This window comes from Neltuma alba, unplaced genomic scaffold, assembly GCF_004799145.2.
Source record: "Neltuma alba isolate B1F8T4 unplaced genomic scaffold, ASM479914v2 tig00011214_pilon, whole genome shotgun sequence".
Lineage (NCBI taxonomy): Eukaryota > Viridiplantae > Streptophyta > Magnoliopsida > Fabales > Fabaceae > Neltuma > Neltuma alba.
In genome coordinates, this window is record NW_021635938.1 from 1 (window position 1) to 26,967 (window position 26,967).

Below are 26,967 nucleotides of genomic sequence, written 5' to 3' on the forward strand. Positions count from 1 at the left end.
TTCTATAATCCATGACAAGAATCTACTTCTAGTGTTTGATCCTAATTCATAATCTAGTTCTACGATAGTGTTAGAACAATATCCCATAATATTAAACTTATGATATCATCATTGTTCAAATCAAAAATCAGAATGGGGAATCTTGTTTGCATTTTTTTTTTAATTTGCGAGTTGATATTAAATATCTGCCATGAAGAACATACCCATCTCTATATAAAGCATTCACTTCTTGCCCTTTTGCATACCAACTCAAGAGCTTCTCTTAGAATCTATACTTCTCATCAAACACCTTCTTCACATATGGCTTCCAACGGTCAAAACCGCTGTGTTCTAACTGTGTTTGCTCATTCTTGCAATCTGGACTTCTGGGGCTGTCTCCCGGAAGCTTCAAGAATCATCTCTAGCAGAAAGACATGAGCAATGGATGGCCAAGTATGGGAAAGTGTACAGGGATGGTGCAGAGAAGGAAAAAACGCTTTGAGATATTCAAGAACAATGTTCAGTTCATTGAGTCCTTCAACTCTAATGGCAACAAACCCTACAAGCTCAGCATCAACCAGTTTGCTGATCAAACCAATGAAGAATTCAGGGCCATTCGTAATGGCTTGAAGAGGTCCCACGAATCACTTAAGCCCATGTCCGTGACAGACAACATCGTTCAGGTACGAGAATGTCACTGCTCTTCCTGCTTCTGTGGATTGGAGGCAGAAAGAAAGGAGCTGTTACCCCCGTCAAGAATCAAGGCGACTGTGGTAAGATATTAAAAATCATTGATTTATTCTTGTTTCAATTTGTCTTCTCTTTTGTTGTGTTTTCATACTGGTTCATTTCATTGTGATATGATAGTAAACTTATCTATCAACTTTTGTTTACATAAAACCAGGAAGTTGCTGGGCATTTTCAACTATTGCAGCAACAGAAGGGATTCACCAGTTAACTACAGGAAAATTAGTGTCTCTCTCAGAGCAGAAACTTGTGGACTGTGACGCTAAAGGTGAGGACCAAGGTTGTGAGGGTGGCTACATGGAAGATGGATTTGAATTCATCATAAAAAACGGAGGATTACCACTGAGGAAAACTACCCCTACACAGCATCTGATGGAAAGTGTAACACTAACAAGGAAGCATCCCATGCTGCAGAAATTAAGGGTTATGAGAAAGTTCCTGTTAACAGTGAGGAAGCACTTCAGAAAGCTGTGGCCAACCAGCCAGTGTCTGTTCCATTGATGCCGGAGATGGTTCTTTCCAGTTTTATTCAAGCGGAGTATTTACTGGAGAATGTGGAACACAGCTAGATCATGGTGTAACCGCGGTTGGTTATGGCGTTACTAATGATGGTACTGAGTATTGGATTTGAAGAACTCATGGGGAACTGAATGGGGTGAAAGGGTACGTGAGGATGAAGAGGAACATAGATGCTAAAGAAGGTTTATGTGGAATTGCCATGGATGCTTCTTATCCAACCGCTTAAAAATTTATATATGCTGGCATATGAAAGTTTACAAAGTTGTGTCTTAAAATTGCTTTTCCTACCATGTAATGCAGACATATATTTTACCAACAATGAAAGGAAGTACTCTGTGATTTTCAAGTTCAAAAGTATACTTTTGTTAAAGTATAGTTTTAGTCCTTTGATTTTACGAAAGACTTCATTTTAGTTCATTAATTTAAAAAGTAAATTTTTAGTCATCTAACCCTAAATCGTTAATAAAAAATGATGATATTGAGCTCTTGGGTGTTGATTAAAATATTACTCCTCCAATTCTAAATATAAGACTCATTTTGTAGTATAATTTATAAAATTATACTACAAAATGGGTCTTAAATTTAGGACCAGAAGAGTACTAAATGCTAACATATTAAGTTTAATTTTCAAAATAATTATGATTGTTACAAAAAAATCATTTAAGACTAACAACTTTGGGATTTAAAAAACCAAAAGTATACTTTTTAAAGTTAATGAACTAAAGTGAAACTTTACATCAAGTTGAAGGATTGTATATTTTATCCAACATTTTTTTGAAACTTGAAAATTACAAGACCAAGTGGAACAAAAAAAAAAACTGTAATTCCATTTTAACTGTTGGAATGTTAATTAAATAGCAAAAAATTCCTAAAAAGTTATAAAAATTTTGACGTTTCCTCGAGTAATTAAATTTCACTTATTAAATCTCATTGCAAATTTTAGGAGTTTGCTTATGTGTATCTGGCATGTCAGAAGTTTCAAGCCTCAAATTTGTAAACAACCTTGGCGAGCTTTAATCAAAGTAACTATGTGTTTGTTTCTATGCAATCACTATTTTCTCAATACATGTATGAAGAGGCAAATTAGAAGAACTTTAGAGAAATAATGTTTAAAAGAAATGAGGGTTACTTGCAAATAAACTAACGTACCATAAGTCAAGCCCAAAACTAACCTTCCAATAAGAGCCGATCGAAAAGAAAAACATTAACATTCAACAACACAAATTATGGGTAAGAATCACATCAATTACACTTCATATTTTTCTATGGAAGTGACATTAAAATTTATGTTTGTTTTAAATTCTGCATCTATCAAAGTGAACAAATAATTAAAAACATAAAACTAAAAATAACATGAAATCTAAATCATCCAACATGATGTTCTCATTAAAAACCCGAAACACAAGTCCAACACCCAATGGACATGCACACAAATTATATACTCCAGCGTCCTTGATATAAGACCTATTTAAATAATTTTATTAGATTAAAAAAATTAGGTAAGTTGGTTAATTATAAGAAATATGATATGTTTTTTTTTAAATACTACTCCTCTTGTCCTAAATATAAGACCATTATACATACTTATATAAGGGTCTTATATTTAGAACCAGAGGAGTATAATCATTTTCTTCTTAATATTTTTCTCCTTCATCTACTTGATTATGGTTGAGGGAGTATCTATAAGGGTACTTTAAGAAAAATTGATAAATATGAGAAATAGGTCTTATATTTAAGACCAAAATTAACTCAACAATTAGGTTCTATATTAAAGACCGGAGGAGTAGTTTTTATAGTTTACATATATACATATATATAATATGTAGTATTACAAGCAGTCACATATACTATTTATGGAACATGAATAATACAATTCATTGGCATGATCCCATAATCGAAAATTTTTTGAAGGTTTTTCTGACCTGGACTTTTTGAATTTTTAAAGCTTAACAGTTGTAGAAGAAACTATAAGCAACCACTTTTTAATCCATACCATTAAGTAGTTGTATATATGAATTATATTGGGCGAATATGCTTACTACGAAAATTATGTGTTTTCAATAAGTCGTATAAATTGAAAATGTGAATATATGTGAATATACTACTTCCGGTGTTAATTATAAGATTTCGTTTGTAGTCTACAAACAACGTCTTATAATTACGACCGGAGACAGTATATATATATTCGCCGTTAAGTGATCCTATCAACTGAATTATTGTTTTTGAAAGTAAAAAACCTGAGCTTCTACTTATCCTTTTCATATCAAAACGATGTCTTAAATGAGCAAAATACGCCATCCTTTTTATTGAAAAATCATATGCATACACACACACACATTATTCACATGAGCACGTTACGTCCATAATCAGTTACAAAAATTTAGCATTGGTTTTTTTTTTTTAAGGAGATGTATGGTTTATCAAGTTGTTGCAAGAAGCCAAAATTGTGGTATTTAACTATTTATCGTACGGTTGAAACAAGATCATCATAGTTGCAAAAACTGCATAGGTATACTTGTTGTTTGTCTGCATGTTATAGTAAACATAAAACAAGTCACATTTCTAGTTTATTCTTTTATGCGTAGAAGCAATTAATAATATTCAATAATGCACAGATTGTTTCAGGTTTCAGTTTAATGATGCAGGATGTGACGCCTTCAACCGAAAAAGATTCCTCTTGCTATCCAATTGCTTGAAAACTAATAGCTTTGGCGATTATATAAAACCTATTTTATTAATTTAGAAAAATTTAAAAAGTTAAATATATTATTTTAAATATTTATATTTATTCTTTTTCTCTAAACTAATCTGCTAAGTTATAAATACTTGATATATAATCTAAAAATATACGTAAGTCTTTAAAAAGATTATGTAAGAAATGTTATAATTAAGTAATTATTTAATTTTTTAATTTTTTAAAATAATCAATTGGGTCTTATATTAAGAACTGGAACTAGGTTAGTATAAAAACAAGGAATTTGTGGAAGCGTCACCTAAACAGCAAAATCCAACCAACTTTATATAAAGAGTAACCAGTGGTGATTAGATTATTAAATTAATTTATTTAAAAATGAAGAAAAATTTTAAATGTATTGTATTTAAAATCATAATTTATATTGAAAAAAAATTAAAAAAATAACATAAAACTTTAAATATGAACAATGTTAAAAAAATATAACTAATACCCTACTTAATTAATTATAATAATGATCACTCATTTCTTTTAGAAAGTACTAGCTTATAATAAGAATCGCAGTGGCACATGCTCAACCAAAAATGAACCTGAAATGTCAAGAAATCTACATAAGACGTACTCTTTATAGTACAATTATCCAATGAGATTATGAAATTCATTTTTTCTGATATATTGTGATGTGTTTTTTTAAGAAAAATAACAAAAAAAAAGACCATCGAAATTGAAAAATTACACACAAAAACCTGTTTATAAAAATTGTTGACAAAACCCATACTATTGTTGTCAAAACACGTACTAATGTTGTAATGGGTCTTTATTATAATTTTTCTATTTTGACAGTTTTTTTTGATGATTTTTTCTTTTTTGAAATATGGTTGATATATGTAGCCCAATGACGAAGAAGAGGATGGTTGGAAATCCAAATTATAAGGATCCCCGTATCATACGCACCTCGGAGATCCCCTAATTGCTAGATAATTAAGCTTCTGTTTTGTCTTGTAATATATAGATCATGTCCAAACAGAACATTTATCTATCCATTAATGGTCTATGTTCCTTAATTTGACCACATAAAGCTATCAAATTAAGCATCTTAGCACGTAACTTAGAGACGAACGGAACACCTATGCGGTGCATAGTCCTATGCTCCGTCAAAACTAATTATTTGCCTGGTCAAGTACAAGATGTTCCATGTAATGCACGACAAAAATCTGGCTAGTTGGCTGTGTTTGATACGTGATACACACACACATGTAACTTTGTGCTCTTTTCTAGTATTTATCAATTTTTGCGAAGTAATGGGCCAATCCGTTTTTTCCGACTGTATCGTTGATGTAAGTAATAGGGGCTATGATATTTTAAACAAGTGGTTAAAATTTTGACTTCTAATATTTATTTATAGAGCAAAGTTAGTCACAAGTATCCTCAGGTAAACTAGCTTGTACGATTGGCAAGTAGTTCTTCTAATCTTATCAAAAAGGATATCGTTATAATTTGATCAAATTAATGGGACCATGCATGTGTAATTTAATTATTTTTTTTATCCATGCAAGTCTTTCCCAAACTTGTATTCATATAAATGCAAAAAAATACTTTTTGAGAAAGCTACCTCCACTCGGAACTAATAATACTTGAATCTGACCTAGTCATATAGCTATAAGACAAAAATAAGGAGGGAAGACACACTGTGGGGGGAAAAACAAGGGCAGGCATGGGGGTTTAACAATTTAAAATGAAATAATAAATAAATGTATAATATTACCATTGTTCAAAATCCAGAAGGGGGAATCTTATTTGCATTTTGTTTTTAATTTGCAAGTTGGCATTAAAATATTTACTGTGAAGAGAATATCATCTCTATATAAATCATCCTCTCACTGCCCTTTTGCATCCCCACTGCCAACAAGAACTTCTCACCTTATCATCTATACTCCAATAATATTTCAATCACTTCATATATGGCTTCCGACGGCCAAAACCGCTATGTTCTAACTTTGTTGCTCATTCTCACAATCTGGAGTTCTGCGGCAATATCCCGGAAGCTTCAAGAATCATCTTTACCAGAAAGACATGAGCAATGGATGGCCAAGTATCGCAAAGTGTACAAGGATGCTGCAGAGAAGGAAACACGCTTTGAGATATTCAAGAACAATGTTCAGTTCATTGAGTCCTTCAATTCTGCTGGCACCAAACCCTACAAGGTCAGCATCAACCAGTTTGCAGATCAAACCAATGAAGAATTCAAGGCCATTCGTAATGGTTTGAAGAGGTCCCACATGTCCCTGACAGAAACATCGTTTAGGTACGAGAATGTTACTGTTCTTCCTGCTTCTGTCGATTGGAGACAGAAAGGAGCTGTTACTCCCGTCAAGGATCAAGGCGATTGTGGTAAGATTAAAGGATCATGATTTATTCTTGTTTTAATTTGTATTGTCTTTTGTTGTTTTTCTCATTGGTTCATTTATTTGTCAACTTTTGTTTACATAAACCAGGAAGTTGCTGGGCATTTTCAACTGTTGCAGCAACAGAAGGGATTCACCAGTTAGCTACGGGAAAATTAGTGTCCCTCTCAGAGCAAGAACTTGTGGACTGTGACACTAAAGGAGTGGACCAAGGTTGTGAGGGTGGCTACATGGAAGATGGATTTGAATTCATCATAAAAAATGGAGGGATTACCACTGAGGAAAACTACCCCTACACAGCAACTGATGGAAAATGTAACATCAGCAAGGAAGCATCCCATGTTGCAGAAATTAAGGGTTATGAGAAAGTTCCTGTTAACAGTGAGGAAGCACTTCAGAAAGCTGTGGCCAACCAGCCTGTGTCTGTATCCATTGATGCCGGAGATGGTTCCTTCCAGTTTTATTCAAGCGGAGTTTTTACTGGAGAATGTGGAACACAGCTGGATCATGGTGTAACCGCGGTTGGTTATGGTGTTACCGATAATGGTACTGAGTATTGGATTGTGAAGAACTCATGGGGAACTGAATGGGGCGAGGAAGGGTACGTGAGGATGAAGAGGAACATAACTGCTACGGAAGGTTTATGTGGAATTGCCATGGATGCTTCTTATCCAACTGCTTAAAAATTTCACTATGTTAATGTAAGATCATATCTTGAATTATTTGCTTGTCCTAAAATATGTTGACATGTATTTTCAACAATTAATGAAAGTATTATGATTTCCCTGTACCTAACGATTATTTGAAAAATACTACTACCCGTTTCTTAATATAAGACCCTATTTGACTTTTATTTTGATCTTAAATATAAGACCCTAATCCACTTTGTCTCTCATATTTATATTTTTTTCTCCAAAGTAGCCCTTCTAATAATGATAGTTCTAGTTAATACACTTGATTAGCAAGGATATTTTAGGAAAGATAACATCTATTTAGGACAAATAACTAACTCAACTTACTTCCTTAATCTCTTCTCAAATTAGTCAACTAATTCTTATAATTAGGACCGAGGTAGTACCTCCGGTCCTAATTATAAGACTTTGTTTATAAACTGTAAACGAGATCATATAATTAGGATCAAAAGTAATATTTGTTACTCATTTTATGTTGTTTATGAAACACACGCACGTGTGTGTTTGTGGCAAGCTACGAGTCAGATTCCTCATTCTTTTAAAATGTTCTTTCAGAAGCATTCGAACTGAGGAATTAATCCACGATATTTCCCTTTCAAAATTTGACAAGGAATCCCGTAAATTTTTAATTTATATAAATAAATCTCCTATTATCAATCATTTTGTTGTTTTACTAATAAAAATATAATATGTTACTGATCAAATACCTTTCCAACTTTATTTTAGTATAAATAATTTTCTTAAACTTTGAGTTATGCGTAAATATGACTCACTAAATTTTATGATATCTGTATATTAACCCTGAGTCATACTCTATTATTTTAACAAGATAACGGATAAAGTAATGATAAGAGAATTCATTTGCATAAGTATAAAATTTAGATGAATTCACTGTAAAACTCAAAACTTGGTATGATTAATATATAAACCTAACTAAAAATTTAGGAAGCATGTATTACTTAACCATAAATTCATATCTAGAATAAAGGTACGTTTCCAATTCTAGGAAACAAATTTTTTTCTCTTCTTCTTTTTTGCTAGGTACAAATATTTTCTTATTGAAAGTAATCATGTTTTAACTATTGTTAGGTATTCAATGCTAGCTCCTCTTTTAATAAGAATTTGAAAGATTGGCCACTTTTTGAGAAAACTCTAGCCCGTTGATCTGAAACAAATTCTCTTTGGTTTCTTCTCTTCACAGAATTACTGTCATTATTGGCAAAAAGAAAAATAATAATAATAATAATAATAATAATAATAATAATAATAATAATAATAATTGCTGTCATTGGCCCAAGCCCCTACTATGTCTTTCTTCCTACGCGGCAAAAATATATTTGTCCTAAAAATGTCAATATTTTTCGGGAATTATTATTTTTGTCTTTGAAGAAACAAAATTAATCTACGGACAGATAACCCAGAAGATATCCAATTCATGTTGAAATAAAATTTGTAGCGTCCAAAATTGGCCTTATCGGGGAAGAGATAATTTTGATTTTCATTGAAAAAAAGAGATAATTTTATTAGATGAGAAATCGTCGTTGCCACTTTTTTTTTTTTGGTTTTTTCGATTTATTTTCAACGATGTAAGTATAATCCATCTTTTTCCCGAAACTCATTGCATGCTGCCAAAATCATTGGTGCCTCTCATTCTATTTCATCAAAGTTATCTCAAGTTTTGAAAATTTTTTAATTTAATAAACTTCACCCACCAAACGAAAAACTGATCACATTTTCCATTTCCCAAACAACTCCCAAATTAATTTTTGTGTGGTAATATATATTTTTAATTTAAAAAATATTACGTAAAGTATTTAAATTAAAATTCATGTAAAATTAAACTTGAGGACTTAAATTTTGAATTCATAGAATAAAAGCTATAATTATTTTGAAGATAAAAATTATAATAAAAATTTCCCAGAATTCGAATCAAATTATTCGGTAAACGATAATAATTTTCAAAGCAAACATTTACAGTTATAACAAATTTTTAAAAACGTTGTGTAGTTAGAAATAAATGCAGATTTAGCATCTTGATTGCGAAATTTTCAATTTAAAATTTTGGACATTTTTGTTATTCTTTTTTTTCCCTTATTTTTTTAATTCTATTTTCTTTTCTTTTTTTTTTGGGTAAATACTTTTTAATTCTATTTTCTAGACGTTGCCAGTTGCCGCAAGGATGAGAAGCTCTTGCGGTGCTGCCTCTTGCTTGAAGCAATTGTCCAAAACGGCGGAGGCGCCAACTAGGAACTTGCACGTGACGACACGTGCCTGTTTCAAGTAAAACGGACTTTGCCTCGTTGTCTCCACTCCCAGATTCATCTCTCACATTCCGAAACAATTCTGGCTACAAATTTGCCATGTCAGCATTTCCCCCCATTTTTTTATTTCCCCACCAGAAATTCATCCTCCTCAGAAAATTGAAAAAATAAATTTTTCAAAAAAAAAAATTCATTAACTAATTTTTCATTTCTTCTTGTTCTTCTTCTTCTTCTTTAAATCTCTTGATTCTGTGCTTGCCGAGGGGAGGAAGCTTCTCTTTGTCTCTCCCACTTCGAATCGGAATGGCTCATTTGCTTTCTCCCGTTTACACTGAGGCTATCAAAATCCACAATCCTCTGCTGAATCTGAGTTCTCCATCTTCATGGCGGCTTCTCGCCAGGACTTCCAGTCATTGCAAGTTTGGGAATGATTCTGCAAAGAGAAGATGTTTTGGTAGGGTTAAGGTTGCCGCTGAGGACTCCACTTCTAGTACTCTCTCTGATTCTATTGCCGATGACTATTATGCTGTTCTTGGCCTGGTAATTTGTCTGCTCCCAGACTCTGATTTCCCTCTCTGTTTGCTTCCTACTCAAATCATTCAATCCCAAGGAAAATTTTGTGTAACATGATTAAAAGCTGTGATGTCAATTTATTATGTTTCTTTTTCTTTTTGGTATTTTTCTCAGTGGCGTTTTGTTGTAATTTTATGTTTACTAAGATACTAAAACGATAATATGCGATCATTTGAATCAAGCATCCTATGCTACTAGAGTTATGGGGAAAATATGGAGTATGAAACTCCACTGGACTTAACTCTGGAAACATGCATGCCTAAGTGAAACTTTTGATCTTGATTTCATCCATGATCTGTTTTTCTCCTTAAACATTGTAGGTGGAATATCGAAGCGCGTAGCAAAAATAGACAAATCAGTTTGTTAAACTGAGTAGATATGCTGTTTGTTTAATGAGGTATCATTTGGTAATTTTTGGTGCGTACAATTTATTAGCTTCCAGATGCCACGCCGGAGCAGATTAAGAAGGCTTACTACAACTGCATGAAAGCTTGCCATCCAGACTTGAGTGGCGATGATCCTGAGACGACGAACTTTTGCATCTTCATTAATGAAGTGTATGAGGTGGGTTCATTTTGAAATAAATCTATGTTTGAGGTTGAAGAAAAATGTACAAAGTTATCCTGTGTTTTCATGGTAGAGAGATTGACTGTTACAGTGCAGGTACTCAGTGATCCTGTTCAACGCATGGTTTACGATGAAATTCACGGGTATTCTTTGACTTCAATCAATCCTTTCTTGGATGATTCTAGTCCAAAAGATCATGTTTTCGTTGACGAATTCAGCTGCATAGGTATGTCCACTGTACCACTTACTCTCGCTAGCACTGAATCACTTCAACTCAAACCTGTTAAGATTTTAGTTCCGTCAATGATTTTTATCAATTTCTCAAAAATGCCTCTCTAACAGCAGCACATTATTTTTTATCTTGAAGCATCGACTAAGTAGAAACTTACCATACTTTGTGCTGAAACTTAATTTTAAGTAAATGAATTGGACATTGAGCATCAGCACTCTAACCACTGGGGGTAGAGGTTTTGATATCATGTCAAGGACTAATTCTCTCAAAAAGTTGAAGGTGTTACGTAAAAGCTTATAATTGGTTATTATGAATAGTTGAATACCCCTAACAAACATATTAACGCCCTCCACATCTTCGAAAGAAATCAATTGGCTGTTATTTATTGCCCTTTGAAAGAATAACTTTCTTGAATGTACAAGTTTACTAATATAGTCATTCTTTGTTTGACTTTATTAGATGTTTTTCACGTTTGAGTTGAAGTCTTGAACAGTGACAAATCTTATCATGTAATTACTCTGAAAATTCTCATACAGGTTGCAAAAATTGCGCCAATGTGGCCTCTGATGTGTTTGCAATAGAGGAAGACTATGGAAGAGCCAGAGCATATAGCCAGTGTGGAAAAACTGAATTAGTTCAGCAAGCAATTGAAAGTTGGTAAGTTTATTTACAGTTGTGCTTGCTCTAAGATGATATAGAATGATGAAATCCTGAATAAACCCTGCTTAAACTGTTGGCCGAATATTGATTATAACCAGGTTTTTCTTTGAAAGATCATTTTAAATTTTACTTTAACGCCAGTCTGTATGCCAGGTGCATTTCTGATTGTGATCTTAGTTTTTCTGCTTCGTATGGTAAACATGTATTATCTAATTGATTATCAATAATTTTACGGAAAGGGATGGGTTCTGAAAGTTGACATTGTCTCCAAATTACTAGTATCATTTCATGAAGTAAATTCATTGCCTTTCCTCCAGTTTTACTATTGTATGATTAAGGTTAAAATCATCTTAATCAACGAATGTATTTGGGTATCATGTTAAAATAGTGGTAACTCATTAGTTATTATAGTGTTACAGAATTACTAAGATGATAAATTGAGCTTTATGAAATCAAGGACCTATTCATGATTCAACTGCAAAGAAGTATAAGGAATCAGACTGTGGTAAGTTCAAGTGAGCTTGATTCAAGGTTCCAAGTCGAAAACCCATCTGAATAAGCTCATAACTTGGTCCATATGATGGTTATGTTTCTTTTCTTCATATGTTCTAGTTCAGACGAACAAATCTAATAAATTTGTCAAGCCTGAGGCTTCACAGAGTTTGAGCCTTTTTGTTGAGATCCAAGGTTGTGATGTCAAATATCCTGGAACTGAAAAACTTGTAATAGTTGAAATCTGATAAAATGCGTATATAGTGGGGTCTGGCAAACCCCTGCCAGTGTTACACTTGTTTGTTTATCATAGATCAATGTAGAAATTATCTTTTTACTGAAGTTTTATCTTGTTGCTGCTGTTTGATATGTGAGCTTTAGGACTTCAGCTACAAAAGTTGAATTGCTTTTGAAGTGACTCGCAATTTGGCTATAACAAATCAATCTTACAATATGATTCTGTCTGTCAGCCCTGTTGACTGTATTCATTGGACATCTGCGTCACAACTATCACTACTTGAGGATGAAATGCGGCGGGTAGAAAGAGTCAACGTAAGACCCTGATCACAAAGTCTATCTATTCCAGTTTTTTGTACTTTCTCCATTACTTTATAATCATTTCATCACCTCCTTGACTTATAGTCTCTGTTCCCTCTCTATTTTTGGCAACTGATAAGTGTAGGATAATCTTCATGAAAGAGCAGTTCGTAAATTAACCTTCATAATCTTCTTCAAGGCACATAACTTTGAAATATTTAGCCTCCCTCATTTTTACACTGTTGATCTCTAACTCTCCAAATTAGAAGCGTCATTCTAAGTAGAAGAAGGAAAGCCAGACAACATAGGAGTTGAACAAAATTAATTAGCAATTTGAGCGGAAAAATAATTGCCATAGGCATATGAGAAGTGGGCTTCTTCAATCAGCTGAAAGCTAGTAGCTAATTTTATTTATTGACACGACATCATAATGAATGGGATCCGGACATGTGAATTTATGCTATCTCATTGAGCTTTTTTATATACTACTCCATATTTACTGACTCTTTTAGTTATGAACAGGTTGCTCTGATGCTTTCAGGAATGGGATCATCAATTGATGTTTTTAGAATGGTACGATACTGTATTGGCTATTGGTTTATCCACTTCTAAATCCTCATAGACTTTCTTCCAATTTTCCATCGACACTTGGTGGGCATTTTGAAGGTTGGGATGGTTTTCCTAATCTCAAATAACATTCCAGTCTCCACAATTATGCATTTTATTTTTTCTGGTTGAAATACCTAGAATTTTGAACTTTTATCTGGACTCCTGAAAGAATTCTTGAATGGTTATCATAACATGAATTTGAGAGACAAGCTTTTGGACATTCAAACTGCTAGTATCATTTTTATGGTTTCATCATATTGAGTTTATGCTTCTGATGTTTCAAGTTCACTGTATGAAAAAATCCTTCAATATTTTTTTTTTTTTTTTGACCTATTGTGAGCTATGCTTGTTAATTTCAGGCAAGCTCCAGGTGGGAAAAGAGGCAGGGAAAAGTGTTGGTAAGAATTATTCTAGAATCTAATTCAGCTTTAATGTGTTTATCCCGAATTGCACCACAATTAGTCAGTACCCTCAACTTGCTGGTTCTTTAAACTCAAGCATATGGGTAACTTAGTGATTTAGCAGATGATATATTTGAATAGATTCTTGTAGGCTTTGATAAAAATGGTGAATAATGTGCATTTCCAGCGTAGTCAAGTACACTATTCTTCCAAGAGGAACGGATAGCTCTACCGTTCTGATAATGCAACAGTTGCAAAATTACTAGAGAACAATTTTTCAAAGTTCCTCATAGTTGCTATCATAACTAAACAGTGATGTGTGGGTCCCAGGAACAAGCAAAAATGAGAATGATGAAGCAGAAAGGTTCTGGTAAGACAGATTCTTACTGGGACAACCTTTGGGGCAAAACAAAAGACTACCAAAATTCAGGTACGAAGATTTTATAACCTTGTATTAGGATTTCATTATTGTTGAGGATCGATAATGTTTTCTAAGGCTCAGTAGCTAAGAAGCACTAAACATGTTATGTCGGTTTGTAGTAGAAGTGCTTGACCATTTACCTTAACATGGCCATCTAAATTTTTGCTACTTATTCTTCAAAATGATCATTTCTTCCAGAGGAGGAAGTGAAAGAGAGAGAGAAGAGAGCTGCAGCAGCCGCACGAAGATGGAGGGAGTACTCAAGGAGGGGCGTTGACAAGCCTCCGACATTCAAACTTCCAGAGGCAGCCTCTGGCAAGGACAACTGACGAGTATTTTTTCCTATACCTGCTGTATTACATTTAGGCCCTTGTAATTAATTCATCCATAGGTTGTCATTAAATCTCATGAACTCTATTTCTCATTCGCTAGCCCTAATTGTGTATGCAAGCAACTCTGAGGTAAATATTTGACTCTGCTGAGTGATAAATTATAGTAATACAGAATTAAAAAAATGGAGAATTTAGCTTATGGCAATGGTTCGTCGTAGTAAAATAGGAAGGAAACTTCCCATGCTTCTCCAGCAAACAGGCTGCCAATCATCTATGCCTTATCATCTGATTGCCTAAGAAAAGCGATGAAAATTCATTAAAGTGAGTGTTAAAACCGATTAGACCCACTTGAAAACAATTATCTGTTCCTTTTGCTTGATTATTTAGTTGTAAATAACATCGTGTCAATGGTGATCGTAATTCAATTATTTAAAGCGAGGATAACATATAATTTTAGTATAAACAAGATTAAATGTTAATAATTCAAGAAAGATTCTTTTCAGACACAGATCATAGACTAGCTCCTAGGCTTTACTTTTTAGGCTGAAAGAGAGAAGCGGATTTGTCTGGATTGATTAATGTCTCTGTTTAATCTACAGATAATATTTTAGTTAAAGCACCTTGAATCATGGTCCTAGAATATCCTTTCATTGTCATCCCACACAGTATCTGTTTCATTTAAATACTTGCGATCTAGTCTTCTTTCCTTTCCCCTTTTTCTTTTCCCAGTATTCGGTAAGGCTATTTAAACTTTGCTTTAGACTTAACAGATAGTGCAATTTAATATAGCAATAGACATAATCATGTTCCTTTTCTTCTGCACGTGACCTGAGGACTTTGTCTATTATGCTGGAAAAAGTGGGACTGTATCAATATCTAGATTTAGAGTAAAGAAGGAAATTTACCCAACTTAAGTGAAATTTTTGAAAAACCAACCATATTATCTACAACTAGTGCCCGGTCAAAAAAAAATCTACAACTAGTGATTAATGTACATTGTGATTCGTTATAATTTTATGTTTGTATTAATTCAGATTAGGCTAATGATTTTATGGCTTTTTTTTTTTTTAGCAAAAGCTGAATATTATGACTCGTTCACGTCACGCATCAGAGTTTTAGAAAATTTGCTACAAAAAAAGAAAAAGAAAAGAGATGAGACTTATTTCCATCATGTAAGTTCTGTGACGATTCTCTCTCTGTCCCCCCCCCCCCAAAAAAAAAAAAAGATTCCTGGAAACTTTAGCGACAAGTATTTTAAGAATATCTGTGATCAAATTATCAGAAACCACTATTTATCAACACATGTAGGACCCAGTAATTTTGGCCCACTAAATTGCAACGACTAAACACAGTACACTTCCACTGCCAAACAATGATGGCCATGGTAGAATTTTATGATTGATATTGACATGAAACATCTAGAAGATTCATTATTTGAAAAGATTAGTGATTCTTGAATCCTTTAATAAATTAGCCTCAAACCATTCTGTAGTATTCCTTCTATTTAGAGTTTAGTACAAGTAATACTACCTCCAGTGCTAAGTTAGCTTCGAATATTATTAAGTGCTCGTAATAAAAAAAAAAATCTTACAGATTTGAGTTAAAGAAATAGCTGAAGAAATTATAGAGTTTAACAACACGAGACACATGACCCGCGGAACTTTGTTTTTTTTTTTTTTTGGGTCAGAACCTACGGACCTATTTCCACGGAGTACATATATTTGTATGTAATATAATATTTGTAGATTATTAGTGCAAGGAACTTTTTTCAAATTTGAAATTAATTTAGTAAAGACTTGGCTAATAGTCAATGTCAACTGCGAGATACATTATTGTCTTCTTTTAAATAAAATATTAGGTTAAAATATACGTTTGGTATTTTGACTCTAAAATCAATATGCTTAAATGATGATGTTTTGTAATAATTATAATTATTTTAAAAATTAAACTTAATATGTGAGTATCTGAAAATTTTTATTGATATTTAAGATATCAATATTATCATTTTTTGTTAATATTTTTAAGATTAAAAGATTAAAAATATATCTTTTAAAGTTAAAAAACCTAATTAAAATTTTAAATTAAATTAAATGAGTATTAAATTAGTATTGCCGTGGTAGTTATCAAGTATCGGTAGCGGTCAGCATTTAATTTGGTCTTCTGCCGACACTCAGGAATATTTCTTTATTAGTCATTAGTAACATTTTTTTTATGCCAGCAGTCATTCGTAACATACTCCCTCCTATCACACACACATATATAAAGGTATATTTTTTGGATAAAAATAATTCTATTTATGAGATAATTAAAAGATTTTTAAAATTTTAACCCTTTTTTTTTGCCCCCACTGATTACATGATATTATATTTGTGCATTAATCATACTGTTTTCCCTACTCATTCTTTACATGATTTAATTGTTTTGTTTTTATATATAAAATTAGGGGAATATTTATTATTTAATGTCACCCCCCGGGGGGGCAATACATCAACCGGTTTTCAAAGTTCACATTAACTTGCTTACAACTCCTTGGAGGCAATAAATTGATTAAATCTCATTAACATAGAAAATGTCCAAAGATGCTTAACATAATAGCTAGTTTAGCATTAAATTATATTCCTTTAGTCATTAATATAAGACCTATTTAACTAATTTGATTAGATTAAGAAAGTTAGGTAAGTTAGTTAATTATAATAAATACTCCTCCGTCCTTAATATAGGATCCAATTCTTGAGTTGATTTTGGTCTTAAATATAAGACCCATTTCTCATATCTATCAATTTTCTCTAAATTACTCCCATAGATACTCTCTCAACCATAATCAAGTAGAAGAGGGAGATAGGGTATTAAGAAAGATGATTATGGTGTTTTGGAAAAAATGTCACTTTTCTTATAATTAACTAGCTTACCTAACTTCCTTAATCTAATCAAACTAGTTAAATGGGTCTTATATTAAATATCAGAGGAGTATGACATTTTTTTTCTAAAATACCATAATTATGTTTCTTAATATCTTCCTTTCTCTTCTACTTGATTATAGCTGAGGGAGTATCCATAGGGGTAATTTAGGAAACACTGATAAATATGAGAAATAGTTCTTATATTTAGAACCAAAATCAACTTAACAATTAGGTCCTACATTAAGTACCGGAAGAGTATTTGATCTTAAATATAAGACATTAATCTACCTTTTTTCATATTTATTTTTTTAAAATTCATTTACTTAATTTATAAGTTAATGTATTCTATGATATATTGTTATGTAGAAATATTTTAGCTAGGGAGATTATCTCATATTTGTCATAACTAAATGATCTATTGGACTTTCTTAATCTACCCATTAATTAGATGGCTTATATCAAGAAATGAAAGTAGTAGTTTTTTTTTTCCTTCCAAAAAATACCTTTATCTATAGAAGGAGAGTGGCCAAGACCGAGCAAATATAATAATCAATGCAGTAAAACTAACCAATAATTAATGACATAAAAGTGAAAAATGATATTATGAATTTCAGGTTTCAAATTATTTTTAACAAAATTATATAAAAAAAACTAGAGGAAGTATATTTTTGAAAAATGTCAATATTATGAAAAGACACAAGGTGGGCTGTTATGGATATAAAAAATTCAAGGTAATTAAGCTTTTTAGAAAATGTGATAAACATTAAAGGGAAAATGACACTAAAATACCACTTGAATTCCAAAAAGACACATAAGGGACCTGAATAAGCAAAATGACAAAGAAGGCATCAGGTACCAATCTGGAATTTTGATTTTTGGCCTAAAGACTAAATTGCCCTTATTGTGTTTGCCTCCTCCCAGCGAAAGCAATTCCCCCCACTCGGCGAAAGAGAAACTGCCCCCACTTGGCGAAACCAATCCATCTACTCGGTGAAACTAATCCCTCCCCTCAGTGAAACCGAATCCCTCTACTCGATGAAACCAATCCCTCCACTCCACGAAACCGAACCCCCTCCAGTTGATGAAACTAAATCCTTCCCATCACCATTCTGTAAAGATTGTTGATTTGGTGGGTTTTGGTTGTGGGAAAGAGAATTTGTAGTGAGAGAGGGAGTGAACCGAAGCGGAAATCAGCAAGCAATTACGTAACGTAACTGCTGTCATATGCCTGCTGGTTTTTGGTAAATCTCATTACGTGAATGGTAAATTTCACTATACATGTAGTTAATTATGAATTTTACAAAATACATATTGTGATTTACAACTTTTGTAGTGAAAGTGACTACTTTGTTAATGGGTTTTGCAACCTGTTTTCAAGAGATAAATAACTTGTTTGTAAAAACTAATAAAAGTGACAACTTTTGTAGTCACGTTGAACTAGTTGCAAAAACCATTTAAGAAGTGGTCATTTTCACTATAAAAGTTGTAAATATCACTGTGTGTTTTGTAAAATTCAGCGTCAAATTTTATTGATTTTTAGAAACAAGTTGCTCATCCCCTAAAAAGAGGTTGCAAAACTCATTTAAGAAGTGGTCATTTTCACTATAAAAGTTGTAAATATCACTGTGTGTTTTGTAAAATTCAGCGTCAAATTTTATTGATTTTTAGAAACAAGTTGCTCATCCCCTGAAAAGAGGTTGCAAAACTCATTTAAGAAGTGGTAATTTTCACTACAAAAGTTGTAAATATCACTATGTGTTTTGTAAAATTCAGCATGGAATTTTATTGGTTTTTAGAAACAAGTTGCTCATCCCCTGAAAAGAGGTTGCAAAACTCATTTAAGAAGTGGTAATTTTCACTACAAAAGTTGTAAATATCACTCTATGTTTTGTAAAATTCAACATGGAATTTTATTGGTTTTTAGAAACAAGTTGCCAATTCCTTGAAAAGAGGTTGCAAAACTCATTTAAGAAGTGGTAATTTTCACTACGAAAGTTGTAAATCTCACTATGTGTTTTGTCAAATTTAGTAGGAAATTTTATTAGTTTTTAGAAACAAGCTGCCCATCCCCTGAAAACAAGTTACAAAACCCATTGAATAAGTGGTCATTTTTACTACGGAAGTTGTAAATCCCACTATACTTTTTGTCAAATTTAGCGTGAAATTTTATTAGTTTTTACAAACAAGTTGTTTATCTCCTGAAAACAGGTTGCAAAACTCATTAACAAAGTAGTCACTTTCACTACAAAAGTTGTAAATCACAATATGTATTTTGTAAAATTCATAATTAACTACATGTATAGTGAAATTTACCATTCACGTAATGGGATTTACCAAAAACCAGCAGGCATATGACAGCAGTTACGTTATGTAATTGCTTGCTGATTTTCGCTTCGGTTCACTCCCTCTCTCACTACAAATCCTCTTTCCCACAACCAAAATCAACAATATCTATAGAATGGTGATGCGAAGGAGTAAGATAATAGCATTTCCAACATTCTTCTTTCCTTCTTCCCGCATTTCATCAGCGTTGGTCTTCCTCTCTCCTTTCTCTCACTGCGTCGGTCTTCCTCTCTCCTTTCTCTCACTTTCAGCTTTCGGTCTTCCCGCATTCATCAGGGCATTTTGGTCTTTTGGCCGAAAATATGAATTCCAGATTGGTACCCAGTGCCTTATTTATCATTTTGTTTATTCAGGTCCCTTATTTGTCTTTTTAGAATTCAAGTGGTATTTTATTGTCATTTTCCCAACATTAAAAGGTAAGTATTGGGGCAACTGATTTGTAGTGAACGGAGAAATCAATGTGGGGATGAGCACAAAGGGCTGCGTGTGTGTTATCAACTTTTTCCTAATTGTTCTTTAATTTATTTTTAAGAGTCCAAGTGGGACCCCCCACTCATGACCGCATATTTATTAAGAATTAAGAATAAAATATATATTTTGTGTGAAATTTATTTAAAATTTTTATCATATGCAATAATCTCATGTTTTTTTAACTATCATGTCAGCTGTATGAATGATTACAATAAATTTCCTAATTTTCCCTAGCTTATTTGAAATTTAAAAGCATCTATTTATAGTTTAAAGTTTATAGAAATCGATAGATTAATATACCAGAAAAAATAAAAAATATCACAAATTAATATTTTTCTGTTAAAATTTCTTTTAATACTTCCAATTGTGAAAATAAATAAAAGCTATAAATATCTGAATGACCATTAAAGTTTCAGAAATTCTTTAGGATTAATTCAAAATGTTTGGATTCATCCTCATCCAAAGTTTTAAATTTTAAGATTTTAAATAAAAAGTTTTAAAAAATTATGTTTTAAGAAACTGTTGAAATCAATTCGAAGAAGTAAATCGATTTAATAAGCAACAAAATACCATGAAAATAATGTAATTAAAACTTCTTTTTAGGATTGACATTAATTGATATTGATAATGAAAAGAATGGAAGTGTTAATTAATTAATTGCATACATCATAAACGCATCTAATGTTTACTTAACTGTTCAATTATTGACAAAAGAGAAGACAAAAATAAAGCAGGAAAAGAGTGCCTTTCGTTACTATTTGGAATAAACAAATCTCAGATTCTCTGCCGGAAGTCCATCAAATCAAGAGTCAAGACAAACCCACATGATGAAGCATCCCATTTTAAATACAGGAATTATATAACTTATTGAAAAAAAATTACCAATTGCTATATTTAGGTTCTTTTATATATATATATATATTTATAAATTTCATATGATACAGTAATGATTCTAGATATCATCATCGACACAAATTTAGTCTCTAATATTCTTGCAAACAACATGCTAGGATACATGATAAAAATTAAAAAGAGAAAAAGCTCATTGTTCATATTATCATGTAACAAGAGATCAGGTTTGCTTCCTGATTACTTGTGTCCTCTTCTTTAAGAAACACAAAGCAAACTTTACTTTGTATGTATGAACATGAAAAGGGGTACTTTTAATTAGATTAGGAAACAAACTTAATTATGTTGACGCTGAAATGAGAGGGAAGCAACTGAGTGAGCCCAAAATCTAAGACTTTGTTTCATGTCAGTCTCACCAGTACTCCAACTCCATGGATTAATCATTTTCCTTTGCTTGACGCTTCCTTCTTCTTCTTCTTCTTCTTCTTTGCTCCTTCTTCCCATTTTCTGCAGCCCAGGAATCAGAGACACCAACCTCGAACAACCCTTGTCTTCCTCGGAGAACACAAACCCTAGATCCATAAACCCTTTCAGCTCCCTAATCTCAAGCTCTATTCTGGGTCGAACGTTGTGACCCGATTGATCCCTGACCCTTTTTCTGTTACCTCCTTCTTCCCAGAGAGAACTACTCTTTGTAGCGGCGGTGGTGGTGGAGGCGGCCACCGTGGCTTGGTGATCAGTGAAGGACCTAATAGCTACTCCTCGTCGTCGTGGTTGAGGAAAAGTGTTTTGGGTTGAAGCTGGAGACGATGAAGATAAAGGGGATTTCTTGCTCAGAACTGCGGTCTTGAACCAATACGAATCGAATAGTTCCAGAATTTGTTCTGCTGCCGCCATTGATATGCAGATATGACGAGGTTTCTGGAGCTCGGAGATGATGATAAAGCAAGTTTCATTAGATTTTAAGCTTAGCGTATGCCGTATTGTGCCAGATGAAAATGTCGTAATTGCCCCTGATTCCATGTTTTCAGTTCTGCTCTCATTTTACTTGCTAGCTCGTTTGTTCCGTCTAAGTAAAGATATTCGGTGTAATATAAAAATGAGTCATTATGTCACAGTTTGTGATCATAATTTCATTTTAAATGTTATAATCAAAAGGTCCACTTTCTCATTATTTGATTTTATTAATAATTTTACTTATTGAATATTTTATGCTTTAGATTATTGATCAGGGTTACAAGAATAAACTACTTAATTTATCTTGTCCCCCACCTCATGTGATATTCAATACTGTTTCAACATAGGCTGCTTCTTAAGAGATTCCTTTGACACTTTATTTTTCAAACCTTGTGTGTGTGTGTGTATATATATATATATATTATCCGTGAAATATTACACACACATGAATTATTGCTCTTTAATAAATCAAACAAACATCTCTTAACTATTATTAAAATAATTTCTTAGTTTCATATTGTATAATTGCTACTCTGAATTAGCATACATTTACTCTTGTTGCTAGTACATGGATCTGTTAAAATAATTCTTTTTGTGTTTTATAAGACAAAACTCTTCTTAATTATATGTTTACCTCATACAATAAAAAATGATTTTTTTTTTTAACGTTAATCAAACGGCACTTAAGTGTTGTTCTGCTTTGAATTGAGAATTGAGAAGATTCTCAATTTTTGATGAAAATACAGGTTAATTATTATACATTAATATTAAAGCAATTAAGGTAACTTTTTATTAATTGTTGACTCAATTTCAATCTGACATCAGTGTGTGTATTCTTAGCCCTTCTCTATGATTTTTTTGACATTTTTAACGTAGTTTGATTGATGTTTCCTTAGTCTCCAAGCTTTATGCCAAACATAATATATTTTAATACTACTTTGTTATCAATATTAGTAATTTCTTGGTACCTTCATATAAAAAATTCCAATATAATCATCTATAGAACTTTGACTGTCTTTAAAGTTTCATAATTTACTTAGATTTTTTCAAGGATTAGACATAGTTACAAATTCTTTTAATTAGATATATAATACAATTATGTTACGCTGAAATTATTTTTGTCAAAAAATATATTTTAGTTTACACTTTGATTCAAATATTGATTTAGTTCATACTCTATAATTTAAAATTATTTTTATGACGATCAATTATAAATTTTTATAGGAAAAGAAGTAAACTAGAGATTTCATGAAGTTGTAAAAATTAAAAAATTCTTCTGGGAAAAAATAATCACGTCAATATTGAGTTATAAAAAATATCCATAAAATACGTTTTGTCAAAAAATATAAAATGTAAAAAAAGAATTAAAAAAAATATTTCTCAATGCTTTTGATGACATCATTAGCCAATTGCTACGTAAGTATCGAGAAGAATAATGTACAGAAAAATACAAAATGGTGGTATCGATTAAATATTGGGAAAATTCCCCAAAAAATATCTTCAAAATTTCAAAATATCAGATCAAGAATAACTATAAAAATGTGTGGTTATTTACTTTTTAAATATTGTTAATTATTATTAAAGTGTAGTAAATAAGATTGATTAGGAATGGGTTAATACAAACTTTGATCCATTAAGTTTGTTCTCATTTTGGTTTTAATTCTTCAAGTTTCAAATTATAAGTTTTAATCTTTCAAAAAGCAAAATAGTCTCAATTTTTATTGGATTATAAGGATCAATGTTTTAAATTAAAAAAAACTTGAAAGATAAAAAACTATAGTTTGAAACTTGAAGGACTAAAACTAAAATAACAGTAAATTTGAAGGACTAAATTTATATTGACCCATTTGGAACTTTGAAACTTAAAAGTTTTTTTTTTGTTGAAATTTTTCCTTAAATATATTTCTGAATTTAAATTTCTTTGTAATTTCTCACTTCCCTTTCATAGGTCTGCTTCAAGATCCAAACAGAATTAGGTGAATTCGAAAACCCATTAATTTAAAAAGTTTGGATATTTAATATCCCACCCAACCCTTCTTCAAACAAAAGAACAAATGCTAACTTGCTTAATCAAATCACTATTTTAATCGCAAGCACAGGGTTCCAAATTAAAATCATATAATAATATATTCCTGTCAGACATTTCATTTGAAATATTAATTGTTCATTCATTATCATAACCCAGTGAATAAAATAAAAATAATAATATTTTGATATATACAATATATATTAATAAAATAAATGAGTAACCAGTTGGCAAAAACAAGATAAGATTTGGACTGTTTACTTGATTAATTATAGTTTATACCAATAGCGAAGGAATCGGAGCAAGGAAATTTATAATTATTAATTTGAGATTATGAAATAATCATTACTCCCTCTGCAACTCTTTTTATTATAAGGTATTTCTGGCCTTTCATTTTAATCAGGATTAAAAAAAAATTTGTTAACTCATTAATTTTGTCCGACAATGAAAATCTATTAACTTTATTCATATTAAAATCAATGCTTTAATAAAGAAAAAAAGCCAAAGAAATTAAAAAAACATGAGTCACAAACATTAAAAGGAACGATGTTAGAAAACTTTAATAAATATATACTTCCTTAATTATGTGTCTTATGATAAGGGTTAAATATTTTCTTAAATGAGATTGAAAAGATTAGACATCTTTTTAATAATATTATCTTTGTTGGTTTTGATGAAAGCATGAAGCATTTTATATGATTATGAAATGAGTACACATTGCGTGTATATGTCATCCTTATCTCATTAGCTTAAGATAAATTGATAATTTCTAAGGCCAATAGTTTTGTGAATTAATTTGATTCGTTAATCAATGGTTTAGGTTCTTGTCCCATTATGAAACCTTAAAATTATTATGAGTCGTGAATTTTAATTATAACCAAATAAACATTTCTGTGTCTATATATATGTTTTCATCTTGTGTTTTTGCGCGAAAAAAAGGTATTAATTTTTCAAATATATTTTTAAAATATGAAGATTTTTTTTTCATTTATTGGTAGTATGTATATATTTTCGTTAAAATCGTATAAAAATTTTCATATATTTAATAGAAATTATATTATATTATATAAAAACATAAACAGGAAAAAGCTGTTATTTTATTCTCCATGTTTTTTTATTATTCGATGAGGGGGTATTTTTAAGCTGTTGTCATTTTTAACAAGAAAACTCTGAAATTTTTGAACAACTGCACAGAAATAAATAACATGATGATAAATAATTATACAGTCGTGAAATCTTTATTATCTTAATTTATTTTTTGAAAAACCAAATCTATTCTAGCAAGTGTCAAAAGAGGCCACCAGTTCTTGGGTTAGTGTGTGGTCATCAGATGTGTTATGAAATTAATATATTTTAAATAAAAAAATTAATAACAAAAAAACAGTGATATATATTGTATAAAATGGCTCTATCCAACAATATACTCTATAGCTTTCATCCAACATATATATATTTAGTTTATAATTTCTTATTTTAAAGTTTATTACCTGCATGCATATATCTTACCTATTTGTTAATTTTCCTTCATCTCTCAATACTTATCAGACATAGATATGCATGAATATATCACAGCTCAAAACATGAATATACCAATTTGATCAGTTTTGATCGATTTGAGATTGTTTTGACCAATTTGTCACTAATTTGTTAGCCGCCAAACTTTCTCTAAATTAGGCATGTTGCAAATAATTCCCAGTCCAATTAGTAATTTTGATTCAGTTCTCTGAACACCAATTTTATTTTTTTAATTATTCACGAATCATGTTTAAAGTAAGGTCAAATATTAAACAAGGAATCTTATCTATCTAGACATAATCCTAAAACTAGACTGTGATGCATTGTACTTACACATTGCATATACATTGCACAAAGCTTAATTCGTACATTAAATTAAATTAAATTTATATATGAATCCTAATCGTGCAGTCTTTCATAGATTTATCTCACACACACACACACACACACACACACACACACAAATTATAAGGATGAGAACAGATATAGACATGGTTCATTATTCCATGAAAAGTTAATCAAGTTACTTCTCATTTTTAAGAGCGTGGTTAGATTATGCATTTTATTTTATTTTATTTTTAATTTGTAGCATACATTACAATTCCTCACACATAGAAATTTGAATATGTAAATATATATGCATTAAACAAATAATAATAAATTCAATATATATCAGATTAAGTTGGACAATATTTTTTTAAAAAATATTTTGAGGTCGGTTTTGAGCGGCTAATTCGTCATTGTTTTTGACTCTATGCATGGTTTTACATCACGTACATTTTTAAACCAAATCAATTGAGCCAACCAACCTACTCTTGATTCTTCTGTCAATATACTAATTCCTTTTAGAGAAAATATTTTAACAATTAAAACATAATCTCATTTTAAACCAAACAGTGGTTCTCGTGCATTGCATGGATCTTTCCCTAAATATATACACACACACATTAAATTATATTGCTTCTATATGGCTTTTCAAAGATGTATTAGACACACACACACACACAAATACAGAGATTTATCTCGCCCGCACACTGTCACATATAAGATTGAGCAGAGATATTGACATGGTTTATTTCATGGAAATTAAAGATAATCAAATCATTTCTCATTTTTAAGAGTTGATTAGATTAATATACAATGCTTTTTTTTATTACGTATAGATTTTAATGTGTTTGTAACAAAAAAATACAGACTTTAACCTATAAACTTACATGCGTTATAAACAAATACTATCTATGCCCTTAATATAAGAGTTGAATAACTAATTTAGAGATATTAAGAAAATTATTCAAATTAGTTAAGTTAGTTATTTATAACAAGTATGCGTTGATTTTTTTCAAACTAACATATTTAATCATATAGATTAAAATTATCCCTGTAGGAGCACTTTATAATCAATAGATATATTTTGGAGAAACAATTATGAATTTGAAAAATAAAATAAAGATCTTATATTTAGAACCAAACTCAATTCCCAACTAGTTTTTATATTAATGATAAGGGTAGTAATTAACAAATTATCAAGGTCTTGCAAACCAAATGATGCTGACACTAAAGATCTCCCTTCAAATTTTTCTAAACGTAAGATTGTGAGTTTGAATTCTTGCCAGGGACAATAAGTATGTGAGCTGTGACAATAAAAAAGCAAATAATAAACTGGGGGGGGGGGGGGGGAAATAAGAAGCAGCAGATAACTAAACAATCAAATTTGACAAGACGTTGTGTGCGAATGTCTTTGTATCTTGTGTATATGAATGAATGATTCGAGATGAATCTTAAGAATA

The 26,967-nt window shown here is 31.3% G+C and overlaps 3 protein-coding genes and 1 pseudogene across 3 annotated transcripts; 3 read left to right on the forward strand and 1 right to left on the reverse strand.

Annotated features, from left to right (window-relative positions):
* Positions 1 to 300: 300 nt before the first annotated feature.
* LOC114762454 (senescence-specific cysteine protease SAG39-like) lies at positions 301 to 1,520 on the forward strand (annotated as a pseudogene).
* A 4,304-nt stretch (positions 1,521 to 5,824) lies between these two features.
* Positions 5,825 to 7,132, forward strand: LOC114762450 (senescence-specific cysteine protease SAG39-like). Its single transcript, XM_028951936.1, has 2 exons — positions 5,825 to 6,328; positions 6,433 to 7,132. The coding sequence occupies exons 1-2, from the start codon at positions 5,899 to 5,901 to the stop codon at positions 7,023 to 7,025; spliced, it is 1,023 nt and encodes a 340-aa protein (XP_028807769.1). The 5' UTR covers positions 5,825 to 5,898; the 3' UTR covers positions 7,026 to 7,132.
* A 2,466-nt stretch (positions 7,133 to 9,598) lies between these two features.
* LOC114762456 (chaperone protein dnaJ C76, chloroplastic) lies at positions 9,599 to 14,302 on the forward strand. The gene is made up of 9 exons (XM_028951941.1): positions 9,599 to 9,835; positions 10,304 to 10,432; positions 10,532 to 10,661; positions 11,204 to 11,324; positions 12,290 to 12,371; positions 12,879 to 12,929; positions 13,325 to 13,363; positions 13,697 to 13,796; positions 13,986 to 14,302. Exons 1-9 carry the CDS (start codon positions 9,599 to 9,601, stop codon positions 14,114 to 14,116), a joined length of 1,020 nt encoding a protein of 339 aa, XP_028807774.1. The 3' UTR covers positions 14,117 to 14,302.
* Positions 14,303 to 20,772: 6,470 nt separating this feature from the next.
* Positions 20,773 to 21,826, reverse strand: LOC114762457 (uncharacterized). Its single transcript, XM_028951942.1, has one exon. The coding sequence runs from the start codon at positions 21,703 to 21,705 to the stop codon at positions 21,019 to 21,021; it is 687 nt and encodes a 228-aa protein (XP_028807775.1). The 5' UTR covers positions 21,706 to 21,826; the 3' UTR covers positions 20,773 to 21,018.
* Between the last annotated feature and the right edge of the window lie 5,141 nt (positions 21,827 to 26,967).